At 57.4% G+C, this 12693-nt stretch overlaps 1 protein-coding gene across 1 annotated transcript; it reads left to right on the top strand.

The window, feature by feature from the left end:
• Positions 1–30: 30 nt before the first annotated feature.
• Positions 31–11634, top strand: TMEM127 (transmembrane protein 127). The gene is made up of 4 exons (XM_075563163.1): positions 31–183; positions 606–923; positions 8564–8728; positions 9384–11634. Exons 2-4 carry the CDS (start codon positions 680–682, stop codon positions 9689–9691), a joined length of 717 nt encoding a protein of 238 aa, XP_075419278.1. The 5' UTR covers positions 31–183; positions 606–679; the 3' UTR covers positions 9692–11634.
• The last annotated feature ends 1059 nt before the right edge of the window (positions 11635–12693 follow it).

Below are 12693 nucleotides of genomic sequence, written 5' to 3'. Positions count from 1 at the left end.
GCACGGGGGACGGGGCGGGGAGCTGGAGGAGGTAGGGGCGGAGAGGAGGAAGCCGGAAGTGGATCGGCCCCGGGTCGGTCCGGGCGTTGCGGGATTAGGGCCTGGGAACGCTTGGCCCCGGGCCGCTGAGGAGCCTGTGACGGGGCGGAGCGGCGCCATCCCGGCCCAGAGGCTTGCTGACCGGTGAGGAAAAGGGTTGACGTGGGGAGCATCCTTTCTTCGCCCAGGTCCCACCCCTGAGCGTCTTTCCCAGATCCCCAGCTCCTCACCCCAGTACCCGCGATCTCTGCGGCCCAGCCAGCTCCTCCGCCCCTGGGAACTCTCTGGCCAAGACCTGGGGGTCGGCCTCCTTCCTACCAGCATCCTTGGTACCCCAGCCCCTCCGCTTCTCTCTCTCCAGACCCCGCCCGGTGCCCAGCCCTCTACGGGTCCTCGTCGCGCACTCTGGCAGCCCCATTTCAGGGTCCCCTTGCCCCCACCCCGAGTCCCCGCTGCCCTCCGGTCTCAGCGGACGGCTCCACCCCCAGCCTCCGGTGTCGGCTGTGACTGCCCAGCGCCGGGCTCACCTGCCTGGAATCCATCGCGTTGCTGTTTCCCCGTGACAGGCAAGCTCTGCGCGCCCCGCGGAGGTCGGCGGCCACTAGCAGCGACCGCGGAGCGGCGACGGGCGGCCCCGGGTATGTACGCCCCCGGAGGCGCAGGGCTGCCCGGCGGGCGCCGGCGGAGGAGCCCGGGAGGCAGCACCCTGCCCAAGCAGCCGGAGCGTAGCCTGGCCTCGGCCCTGCCGGGAGCTCTGTCCATCACGGCGCTGTGCACTGCCCTCGCCGAGCCGGCCTGGCTGCACCTCCACGGCGGCACCTGTTCCCGCCAGGAGCTGGGGGTCTCCGACGTGCTGGGCTACGTGCATCCGGACCTCCTGAAAGGTGAGGGCGCTGCGTGCCGGTGCCGGCCCTCTGCCCTTTGGGCTACCGGACCTCCTAGGCGGGAAGCCGAATGCGGTCGGGGCTGGAGCCGACAAGTGCAGGGGCAGGCACTCCCCGGGTTGAAGAAGGGGCTCGCCCCTTCGCGGCTAGGGCTCCTGCTCACCAGGTGGCTCTGTTTGAGCCGTTCATTAAGCCCCCCCCCCCCCGTGTTATTCAGCTAAACTCTTACTCTCCGAGCTGCTGCTAATCTGGACGGTTGCAATTTTAGCATTCTGCCAGGGGAAGGGCGCTGTGTATGGAGAAGAGATAAGGGTGCTAGGCATCCCAATTAGCTGTTGCCTTCTGAGCAATCAGGGGGATACAGGAAGGGACAGGCTGACTAATGGAGAGAGCAAGAGGCTTTTAAGATGACACAGAATGTTCACGGGGTTTTAGGTTTTTCCTGGAGGAAGAGGGCGTCTGTGATAGTGGTTGGCAACGAGGAGGCAGTTCTATTGGCAGCCTCACTAAAAACAGTCGGTCAGAGTTTGGCTCTTGGGCCCATTACAAGTGTGCCCGAGGTACGGTTGCTTTGTTCATCCCTATGCCCCCCCCCCAAGGTGGTGTGGTGTGAGGGTGTGGCTGTAACCCCCACCAAAAAAAGTCAGTGGTCCCAAACAGCTTAGTACCACCCTTGGATCCTTCATTTCCCCCAAGGGCTTTTGAACCATCTTGAAGGGCCTATTTCCTCACCATGCCACGCCTTAGGTACATTGCAGGTGTGTACCACCCATGTCTCAGACAGCCATTCCTGTTAGCCAGCTTCCCTCGGCTGCTGTGTCAGGTGCCACTTCTGAAGATGTCCTTCCCCATCCTCGTGCCCCACGTTCGCCTTTCTCCAAGCGCTTCTCTGACTGATTTGAATCTCGGGAGCTTGGGAGGATTTCAGATGATTTGGCCAAGAACAGGAGGGGGCTTGTGGAATGCCCCCAGACTTGACTGTGACGCTAGCCGCTAGCCGGGGCTGGGCTGATGGAGTCCTTGAGACACACAGCCTGTTCTCTGGCTTGTGGTTCATCGCACGAAGCCTGTCCTATGTGAGTTGAGTCGGGATGGTTTTTCCTGAAGCACTATGCCCTGCACACTTGCTTTCTGGGAAGCACAGCTGCCACCTTGCCACCGTTTCACTCAGGCCTTCCTTTTGATCTCACCTGCAATGCTGTGATATTCCAAGAGCTAGTGTAACCTGCCTGGAGAGGGCTTACAAAACTCGTGTGACGGAGGGGGAGGCAATCTGCTCCCATCTCCTTGCAGGGGCTCAGGACACCCAGCTAGGGCGGCCTGGCTGACCTCTGGCTGCAGTATAAAATGATGCTGTCTCCTCAATGTGTTTTGTTTTGTTTTGTTTTGTTTTGTTTTGTTTAATTCGTTGTCTCCCTCCAGCTGTGGTGAGGAACAGCCTCATAGTTACATCACTTTGGTGTGGCTCCTTGTCACGGTTATGTTCAAAATAAAGCCCAGTCAGTGCTTCGTGCAGGCTCTCCTTTCTTCTTGTGTGTATTTATCTTCCCTAAGGAACTGCTCCGGCCAGATTCTTTTCCTTCACGGAGCTTGTCCCTGTTGGGGCCTCATAGCTGTGGTTAGGTCCGACCCTGGTGGCCATTGCTATCTGGCTGCCCAGTCCTGGGAGCGTTGGCAGTGGTGCCTCACGGGCTGTCATAGAAGATGGTGAGGAGTCAGGAAGCCTCTGCTTGCTTCGCCTCTGCCTTCTCTCGAGCCTGTTGATTTGGGGATACCCAGTGGGCCTTGGCACAGGTCCTGGGTGACAACACCTGGTTTTCACTTGCCTGCTAACCTGAATGTTGGTAGGTCCAGCCCACCCAGTGGTGTCACAAGAAAGGCCTGGCAGTCTGTTTCTTTCACAAAGGTTGCGGCCAAGGAAGCGCCCTCCGCGGAGCAGTTCTGCTCGGTAGCGCATGGGACTGTCAGGAGAGGGAATCGACCTGATGGCAATCAGCAACAATGAGTTTGGGTTTTGCTTTGTCTTTTGGGCTCGTGAGAGTGTTGGACCTTTAGACATAGGCTATCCTGAGCTGGCCCTGCAGGACTGTAATCTAAGTCCTGGTCCGTAAGCATGGGGTGGTGGAGTGGTTTGCATATCGGGCTGCTAACTGCAAGTCAGCCATTGGAAACCACCAGCCAGTCCATGGGAGAAAGACTTGGCCATATGCTTCCCTAAAGAGTTACAACCTGGAAAACCCACAGGGGGAAGGAAGTTCTGTCCTATTCTCTCATGTCAGTCACTATGATTCAGCCTCGGTTCAATGACTGTGAGCCGAGAGTGCTAAGCCTGGGGTGCTCCCCGTCTCAGGAGGGAGCCAGGCTATGAAACACAGATAGGATGGGTAAAGGTGCTTCTAGAGGGAGGCCAGGCATGGCGGCTGGCAGGGAGGCAAGAAACCCTGGAGTAAACCCTGTGCTTGAGTGCCAGGCACTAAGCCCACTTCAGGCCTGGTTTTAGTTTATCCTGAACAACCCCTGTGCTCCATTGGGTAGTGTCACCATCCCCACTTCACTAAGGTCTCTGGCTTAGGAAAGTTAGGTAACTCACTCAGGGCCACAAGGCTGATGGTGACGTCATGGACTCCAAAGTCCTTCCTCTCTGCCCCGCACCTTTGTGCCTCACACACCAGGGCTCTGAGTTGCTTTTCCCGCAGCCAGAGTGGCCCGAGCCTTAGCATGTCTTCATTCTAGTGGCGTTGTTTGTCACAGGCTCGGCCAAGGGTGTGCTGCTCAGCACTGCTGGCCGCCAGTGAGTGATCCGGGAGCAAAGCCCCCCATCCTCCAGAGCCGCCAGCTTGGGCTTTAGCAAATGCACGCCAGCTCAAAAGATTCCATGCCACATTCTTCAGGGCCCGGCCCTGAGCCTGGGCCCAGAGACATCTGGGTGTGGACATGGAGGGCTCACAGCTGGGGAGGCCTCTGTCATCATTCCATGAAAGCGAGCCCTGGCGGCCTCTCAAGAGGGGTTTGGCCTTACTCAGGAAGCATCTGTGGAGAATGAGGAAGTGTGGGGTTTGGAGTCAGGTGAATCATGATTGACAAGCCACTGCACGGTCAGGTGCCTTCCTGCCAGGGAGGGACCGTGTGCCTGAGGGGGTGACCGATGCAGCTGGCACTTCCAGGTCCTTTGGCGCCTGTCCCCAGAGGCAGCAACTCCAGGACCTTCCCTAGCTGGGGCGGCTGGCCTGGCCAGGGAGCAAAGGCCCTGTTGGAGTCCTGGGTCAGAAGCCTGCCTGGAAGCTTCAGAAGTCAGAGTCGAGGAGGTCAGATCTGTGGGAGGGATTTGGCTGATGGCATCTATCAGAAAGTGCCACTCCCTCGCAGAGAGGAGAGGGCACAGAGGAGGGTACTTTACCCGTCCTGACTGCCGCTTGTTGAGGTGCAGTGGTGGTCAAAGCTGGGGCAAGTAAACCAGAGGAGCCGGGCCTTCAAAACAAAGCTGGCCCAGTAGTGACTCACCAGTGACCTTGGGCAAAGTCACTTCCTTGGCTCCTGTTACAGCAGCTGCTGCCTTCGTCCCTGATGACTAGAGGGGACAGTCAGGCAATGGTTACCGAAATCAACCGGCCAGGCCCTGCCTGCGGGACCAGTATGTGCCTGTGTGCTGCGTCTGCGCCTCGGGTGTGCATTTGAAAGCCAGACCTGCCCCTGTGTGCCGCTTCTCTATGAAATAATACATGCACAGTGTTCCGGTTCTTCCCCTGCCCACTAGCCATCCAGAGGCAGATGGCCATGCCTCCTGGCCATCCTGCTGTCTGTGGGGGAGGGGGAAAGACGTTTGGATACTGAGAGCATTCTGGGACCCCTTGCCCCCCGCCTCTGGACTTCAAGAGCCTCAGCAAAGGTTGACATTGGCTTCCCCACTCCACCTGACAGATGGTTGACTCGCAGCTTTGGAGGGAAGAAAGGCAGGCAGGTTGAAGCAAAGCCTGTTTGGCTTTCGTGGCAAAAACGTGGCAAGCACCCCCCTTTGCCGCCCCATCCCCCTAGTGGGGCAGATGCTTCGCCTGGCTTCAGTGGGCTCCCTGGTAGGCGTGTGTGGCTGAGGGAGTGTCAGTATAAGGGCAAAACCAAACTCACTGCCATCAAGCCAATTCAGACTCAGCCCTGGTGGTGTAGTGGCTACACGTTGGGCTGCAAACAGCAAGGCCAGCAGTTCAAATCCAGCAGCTACTCTGCAGGGGAAAGATGAGGATTCTGTTCCCATCCCCTAAAGAATCAGTCTCCTCCGAACCCCACAGGGGCAGTTCTACCCTGTCCTAAAGGATTGGCGGTGAGTCGATGCTAGGAGGGACGGTACGCAGAAATAATACCGCTGGAAGTGGCACAGTGGCCTTCGGGGGACTGCTGCAGCACTGCGTGGTGTCACTCCCCTGTGGTAGACGGAACCAGCGGGAGCAGAGGAGGGATGGGACCAACTTCTGGTCAGTTGGGGGTTCGTCGTGCTTCCCACGGTCAGACCCTGGTAGCTGTGGGGGGTGCAGAAGCCCTAGCAATTTTTGTTCAGTAATTCCAAGCCCAGTGACCCAAACCTGTTTTGACCGAAGAGAGTTCATGCTTCTGACTGCCTCTTTGCTGAGCAATGGGGCGGGGTAGGGGTGGTCGTGAGGGGTGGAGCTCTGACCACATTCATTAGCTTTTGACCCTTCATTCAAGTAGAACTCTTCAGTATTTGATTAGCACCCACCTCTCCCACCCCACCCCCAGGGGAGAAGAAAGCTGGCTCCCTCTGGTCCTTGGTGATTCTGAGCAGCTGGGCAGTCTGCCCCGGGTTTAGAACTGGATTCTGTCCTGGAGGACGTCACTTCAGCCCAGCAGCTTCCTTCCCTCCTCTGACCTGTGATGAGACTTGTCTCCCGAGAGGGCATGGGGCGCTTAGAAAGGGAGGGATAGCCTCTCTCAAAACGTTCATTGTTAAGAAAGCAATAATACGTTGTGGGGAACTGAACTCACACACCAAAAATCAACCCAGTTGCAGTGGAGTGGGAGCTGCCTCTGTGGAACCGCGCCTGTCAGGGTGGGACTGCTCCAGTGTTCCTTCACCTGGCGGGCTGCCAGTTGGAGTCGAGCCTCGTGTCTTTCCATTCGTGACCGTGTATGCTACAAGCTCCCGTCGAGTTGATTCCGACTCATGGCAACCCTCCAGGGCAGGGAGAACTGCCCCTGTGGGCTTCCAACACTGTGCTTCTTCACGGGAGTAGAAAGCCTCATCTTTCTTCTGTGGAGCAGCTGGTAGCTTCGAACTACTGACCGTGCAGTTAATGTCTTACCCATTACACCACCAGGGGTTCCTCATCTATAACACAGGTACATGCTAGAGCAAGCTTCGTCTTGCTTACCACCCTACCCCGGCAAACAGGATCTATTTATTACCTGTGTCTGTAAACATGAAAACCAAACCAGCTGCTGAGGATTCCTCAAGTCTGGCTTTTTCAATTAAAACTACTCGTAGAATCAGCACTCCCTGGTTGTTTTTTCAGAAGCACAGAGTGCCTGCCTGCAGGCAGGCGTGCAAGTGGACTCTGCTTAGCCAGCTGCAGAGCTCCGAGTGATGTAAGCCCTTCAACACTCACTGCCTCTGCCGGGCTATTCTTAGAAGCGCTGGAAGAACAGCAGTTTCTCCCCTGCCCTGCTCTGCCTCACCCCACCCCACCCCACCCCATGCCGAGCGGACCTCAAGGAGCAGGGATAGCTCACAATGCTTCTAAACAGTATTCCAGATAAAGCCAAGACACAGCCAGCCCTGCCTCTAAGATTTTTTGCAACAAGGCCCCTTGGGTTTCTAGACTCTTCGGGCCCACAATGCTTTCTCTGGCTTTGCAGAGCTGAGTTTAAATAAGGGCTGGTCATGGTGGCTGGCAGAGCAGGCAAGCTTCTTGGCAGTAGGTGATCGCTCAGGCTGGACACGTGGGCCCCAAACAGATGGTCTGCAAACAAAAGAGCGTGACAGATGGCTTTGAGGGCAGCATGGTGCAGGACCTGAGCTAGCTGGGAACAGAGTATTGTCTGGCCGGGACAGCATTCTGACCGTCGCAGAGTGTGCCTGGTGTTAAAGTCCGGTGGCCTCTGCTGTGTCTGACTGGGCTCTCCACTGTGGAGGCCCTCCCCCACACTCTGGGCTCACTGCCCGCCTCTGATGGGCTAGCTCTGCCTTGTTGGGTTCAGGTCCCCTCCCCAGATCCCTCAACTTGGCTTTCTCAGTTGACCTTGCTCTGAGCTCCTAAGCCCATACTGACTGAGTGAAGGTTTCAGCCTTCCTTATGGGAGGGATCTGGGCTCTATGCTCCATCTAGACTCCCAGGTCAAGAGCTCAGAATCTCAGGGGACTGGGGAGAAGGCTTCCAACCAGCACTCCAGGGAATCTGAAGCTGCCAGGATCCATAGCCCCACCCTCATCCCTTCAGCCTGAGATTGAGGTTTGGGGAAAGCCTGGATCAGAGGCTGGCATGTCATTTCCAAATTGGCATAAATCAGTTAGTGCCCCTTGATCTAAGTGAGGAAGCGCCTATTGGCGGCCATGAGAGTGCCGAGCTGGGGAGCAAGTTAAGGCCCGTTTCCGACTTTTTATGAAAGCTTCATCACAGCTGCCTTGCTTTTTGGATCAGCCTTCATTCTCTCAGGGTGCTTCTGGGAGCGGTGCCAGTTTGCATAGCTGTCGAAGGATTGGCAGTGTGGCCATCGTTGCTTATATATGTGTATCAGGTATACGTTATATGAAAGTGCTGGGAGGAAACACAGGCTTCCTGCTGGATCTGGCCCGTGGCCACCATTCTGGCCGAGGTCTTCCTTCCTCGTGACCTTGGGACTCAGGGAATATTGGGTCTTTGGTTTAAGCACCTCCCTTTTCCTTGTTTTTTGGAGTGTGCACTGTTCCCCTCCTAGAAGGTCCTTGATGCCGTTCATTTCTGGGGCTTTGGGGACATAAACCTCGTGGCCTTTGCATCTTCCCACTGCTCACCTACCCATCAGCTTTACTGTCCGCTCGTACCCACCCCTGCGTACCCCCAGCATTTCCCGGTCTGTTTCCTCTCACTGTCCACTCCTGTGTGGGAAAATGTCTGGGAAAGAAACCCAGAGGGACAGTTCTCCTCGGTACTGTAGGGCTCGCTAGGAGTTGAAATGGACGGCAGTGAGTTTGGCTTTGTGGTTACACATCTGTGAATCTGAAAACTTTTCAGAAGAGGGAGGAAATGAATGAGGGATTGATGAGGATTCTCTGGAACAAAATCACACATTCTGTATTTCACAGCAACATCTAGACTCATGTTGGACCAGAACTAGCTTAGCCAAATGGTCCCATACAATGCTCTGTCCCTTGAGTGCATGGAGCGTCAACATTCACCGACTGACCACAGGCCTTTTATGCTGCCATCGCTTCAAAACCAACCTGCCCAAAGCAAGCCTCTGCCCCAGGAATTCACACTCCAGTTCATTGCTGGTCTTGGGGAAGCAGCTTGGAGAGTGTGGTGCTTACACAATTGTGTTGGGGTGCACAGAGCCCGTGGGAGTGTGGCCCAAAGGTCAGCTGGGAGCAGGAGCTCAGACAGCCTCCTCAGGGTGCACCCTGGGCCCGTGGTTACTGGGCTTCCTCCCTGCAGATTTCTGCATGAATCCCCAGACTGTGCTGCTCCTGCGTGTCATCGCCGCCTTCTGCTTCCTGGGCATCCTGTGCAGCCTCTCCGCCTTCCTGCTGGATGTCTTTGGGCCCAAGCATCCTGCCCTGAAGATCACCCGTCGCTATGCCTTTGCCCACATCCTCACAGGTAACGGGGCTGCTGACGGAGGGCGGCAAGCAGGTGCGTGCTGTGTGGAGGGTTTGCGTGGAGCAGGCCCCGCTCCCCAGCTCATTGCAGCCGGGGCTCTCCACAGTGTCTGGGAAGGTGGGCAGCGTGCTTCCGTCCGTGCACACGCCCTGCCCAGTCCACAGCCCACTCTGCCCAGCTGTGGAGCATGCAGACAGAAAGCCACCAGGAAGCGCACCTCTCTCTAAACTGCATTTCAAGCTCAAGTGAGCTCCCAGGGCCCGGAGCCAGACTGTTTCTTAGTACACCTGAAAGGGTCTGGCCTCAGCACGTTGTCTCCCCTCTGACCCACAGTTCCCTCTGCTGACACCTGGTTTCTCTCCTCCCTCCCTCCCAACAGTCGGGGCTGCGGGCCTGTGGGACGACTTGTAATGGGGCCAGCTCCAAGGCCTGTTCCCAACTGCTTGCCTTAAATGCTCCTCCCAACACCCAAGATCCTCCATTCGGCCCCAGGTGGGATCAGACTCCCAGCCCAGCCCAAGAATCCCATGACCAGGAGTGCTCCCCTTGTGGTGCTGGAGCCCAGCAGGTTTTCTTAGAAGGGGGTTCAGGGAGCAAGGACCTCTGGGCAGGAGGTGCCCACTAACCCCCTTCCCTGCGGCCTTCTGTCCCTCAGTCTTGCAGTGTGCCACTGTCATCGGCTTCTCTTACTGGGCCTCTGAACTCATCCTGGCCCTGCAGCAGCAACATAAGAAGTATCATGGCTCCCAGGTCTACGTCACCTTTGCCGTCAGCTTCTACCTGGTGGCAGGAGCTGGTGGGGCCTCCATCCTGGCCACAGCGGCCAACCTCCTGCGCCACTACCCTACAGAGGAAGAGGAGCAGGCGCTGGAGCTGCTGTCAGAGATGGAGGAGAATGAGCCGTACCCAGCGGAGTACGAGGTCATCAACCAGTTCCAGCCGCCCCCGGCCTACACACCCTAATGCCAGCCCCTGGGGTTTCCTCCTCAGCCCCCCACCCCAGCTCGACAGCTCCGTTCAGCCCCCTGAGGAGCCCCTTTGCCCCAGCAGGCCTCACTGGTAGCATCCCGACCGTCTTCTCCCCACTGTATCTGGAGAGACTCCCTCGGCGTTCCCCGTGCCTGGATGCACTCTCTGGACGTCATGCACTGTTCCCACCAGCCACCTTCCTCTCCCTTCCTGATCACGTCACTAGCATTACCAACCAGGGATGCCACAGCCCACCTCTCCCCTCCTGGACCGGAGCTTTTTCCCGGGGACTCTTCTGGGAGCACTGCCGACGGCGCACAGGCCCAGCCAGAAGGGTCCACGGCCCCCGAGGGAAAGGGGACTGGGCCCTGAGGCTTGCTTCTGAAGGGTCAGTGTTTCTTCCACAGCTGTCCTTCTGGGCTGACCACCCAGCCCTCTTCCTCCTCCGAGTGCCCCGACACTGCGGGACGTGCACTCCGGGGAGTTCTCTGCACTTTAGCCTTTGGACTGTGCCACATGTGTTCCTGTTGTCCTCACAGGAGAAGGAAGGCTGCTGGGAAGCAGAGCCGTGGTCCCTCCGCCCCGCCCCACCCCCACTCACGCGGCTGCGGGCCTGCCAAGGATGAGAGTGCTGGGGCAGAAGCTCCTCGCCCTTCCGCCTTTTCAAACGGGTGTTTTAAAAGGGGGCTGTGGGGGATGAAACCCAAGCAATAGCAACAATGCTCTCGTTTCAAAATGGGGACAAGCCTGTTGTTGTTTCCGGAAATTGCCTCCTGTTCCTTTGGGCTCTGCAATATTTTGGGTCTTAGCACCTTCCAAGTCCATGACAGTTCCTCCATGAGTTTCTCCCAGCAGGATGCAGCCTTCCCTCACCCCCTACTCCCTCCCAAGTCTGGGGCTTTCCTGTGGACCCCAGAGTCCCATTGCCCCTGAGGGGCTTCGGACTGTGTGGCCTGGCTGGCCGGCCAGCGTGGTGCTCCTCAGGACTGTGGCACTGAGATGTAACCTGGCCTCCGTTCAGGAACAGGGGCCCCTCCACAGGGAGCCACCAGTGGGCCCCCTTCTACAAGGCTCCAGGACCACTTGGTCAGACTAGTAGGCCTGGCTGTGTCCAGGTTCAGCACGCCCCTCAGACTAGTGGGGCCCCGGCTTGCTGCATGCCCTTCTCCTTCTCGAATGTGCTTCAACCTTGCCACGTGCTACCGGCTCTTTCTGGCTGAGCTGTCCCTCTGGTGACCCACACGGCGCTGGGTCTGCCTGGATTTCCTGCCCCGAGAGCTGGGTCATACAGTGGGTAAAAGCAGAGACCGCTGCAGATCCCATGGCCACACTGCCCTGTGGCATTACTGAAGCAGTCATGACCCCAGCCCCTCCTCACCCCTTAGGCAACGAGGCAGAGTGAAACCGGAGAATGGGGAGCATTGTTGTGCCCCCGCCTGGCTGCAGTCAGATGGACCTGTGCACAGGCCAGCCGTGTGGGTGGTGAAGACCGTGTCCTGGCCGGAGCTCACTGTGTGGTGTCAAAGGGCTCACCAAGCCTACCTTCTCTCCGGCAGGAAGGACTGCTGTGTCACACGGGGCCCAGACCAAGGAGCCGTGCCAAGTCTCGTCTTTATGTTAAGGAGCAGGTTTAACATTGGCAGGTTTCTGAGGTGTGGCCAGCTCCCTGACGGTGGGCGTCTGAGCAGCCAGGCCCGAGGGACTGGTCAGTGCATGAGGACCCAAGGTGACCCTGTGGGCTGCTCCACGTGGTTCAGAGCCCCCTCCTTACTGGCTCCCCATGCCCTGAACTTTCTTTCTCCCTGCCATCTGACACTGAGAGTTTGCCCTCCAAATTCCCCTGGTTGTGTTTTTTTTTGTTGTTACTATGGGTTGTTTTTTTTTTTTTAGAAAACAATTAAAAAAACAAAAACAGAAATTACAAATAAGAACGCAGATGTGATTGGCTCCCTGTCATTTTTCTGTCACCAAACTAAACTCACAGCCATTGAGTTGATTCTGACCCACGGCGACCCTAGGCGACAGGGTAGCACCGCCCCGTGAGCTCCCGAGGCTGTACCTCTGATGAGTGCAAAGCCTCATCTTTCCCCTGGGGCCGCTGGTGGTTTCCAAGTGCTGGCCGCCCACCGGTAACCACTGCCACCGGCCCCGTCCTCTGTCACCGGCCCCTGGTTTGTTCATTTTCTTCCTCAGAGAGGGTGGGAGAGACCAGTGGGGTTTGCCATGAATTAAAAGAAGGGACTTGTGCACACACATACACACACACCTCCACCAAGGTACTGTCACCTGCATGATGCCACTCCTCCCGGCAGCCTGGGGGCCCACAGGTAGGAACCGCCCATGCCCCTGCCCTGTCCTTGACACCAAGCCCTGAGCTTGCCTCGGCTTCCGTGGTCACCGCAGAGAGCCCTGCGTCTCATGCTAGCCATAATGCCGGAAGAATACAGCGCTGTGGGGCTGGGCCGGACAGAAGAAACTGTACTGCTCTTCTGAAGCCACGGGGAGCGACAGGCTGTGAGTGGAAGAGCCCAGGTGTGACTTGTCCAAAGACAGTGCCAGGTCTTGATGGCTATCCTGTCCGCGTTAGTCATTCAGAAATGGCAGCCAGCACACTTGGCCCCAGATGGATGTCGGTAAAGTTTACAGCTTCCTTTAGGGAAGCCCATCTAAGTTTTTTTTTATTATTTCCTGGAAAGAAAATCTTGCAGGGCGGTGTATTCTCTCATTTCAATTACGACAGTTCCAAAGGGCCCCCTGTGCTGTGGAGGCAGAGCTGTTAGCACTGTGAGAGGCAGGGCCGCACGAGCTGTCTTCATCTGCATGAGTTTTATGGTCTTGGGGATGGTGGTTGTTCCCCGGGCAAAGGTACAATGCAGTGCGTGGCCCAATGGACATCTGGGAAACAGTCTGAGGATGCCGGTGGCGGGGGGTGGGGGGAGCTGGTTCTGACTTGAGTGGTCTGAAGGGCTGTGGGAGGTGGGTGTTTGGAGGCTCAT

The sequence above is a fragment of the Tenrec ecaudatus genome, chromosome 11, assembly GCF_050624435.1.
Source record: "Tenrec ecaudatus isolate mTenEca1 chromosome 11, mTenEca1.hap1, whole genome shotgun sequence".
In the NCBI taxonomy this organism is placed as follows: Eukaryota; Metazoa; Chordata; class Mammalia; order Afrosoricida; family Tenrecidae; genus Tenrec; species Tenrec ecaudatus.
Note: the sequence above shows the minus strand (reverse complement) of the source record. Positions and strands in the feature narration are given on the sequence as shown.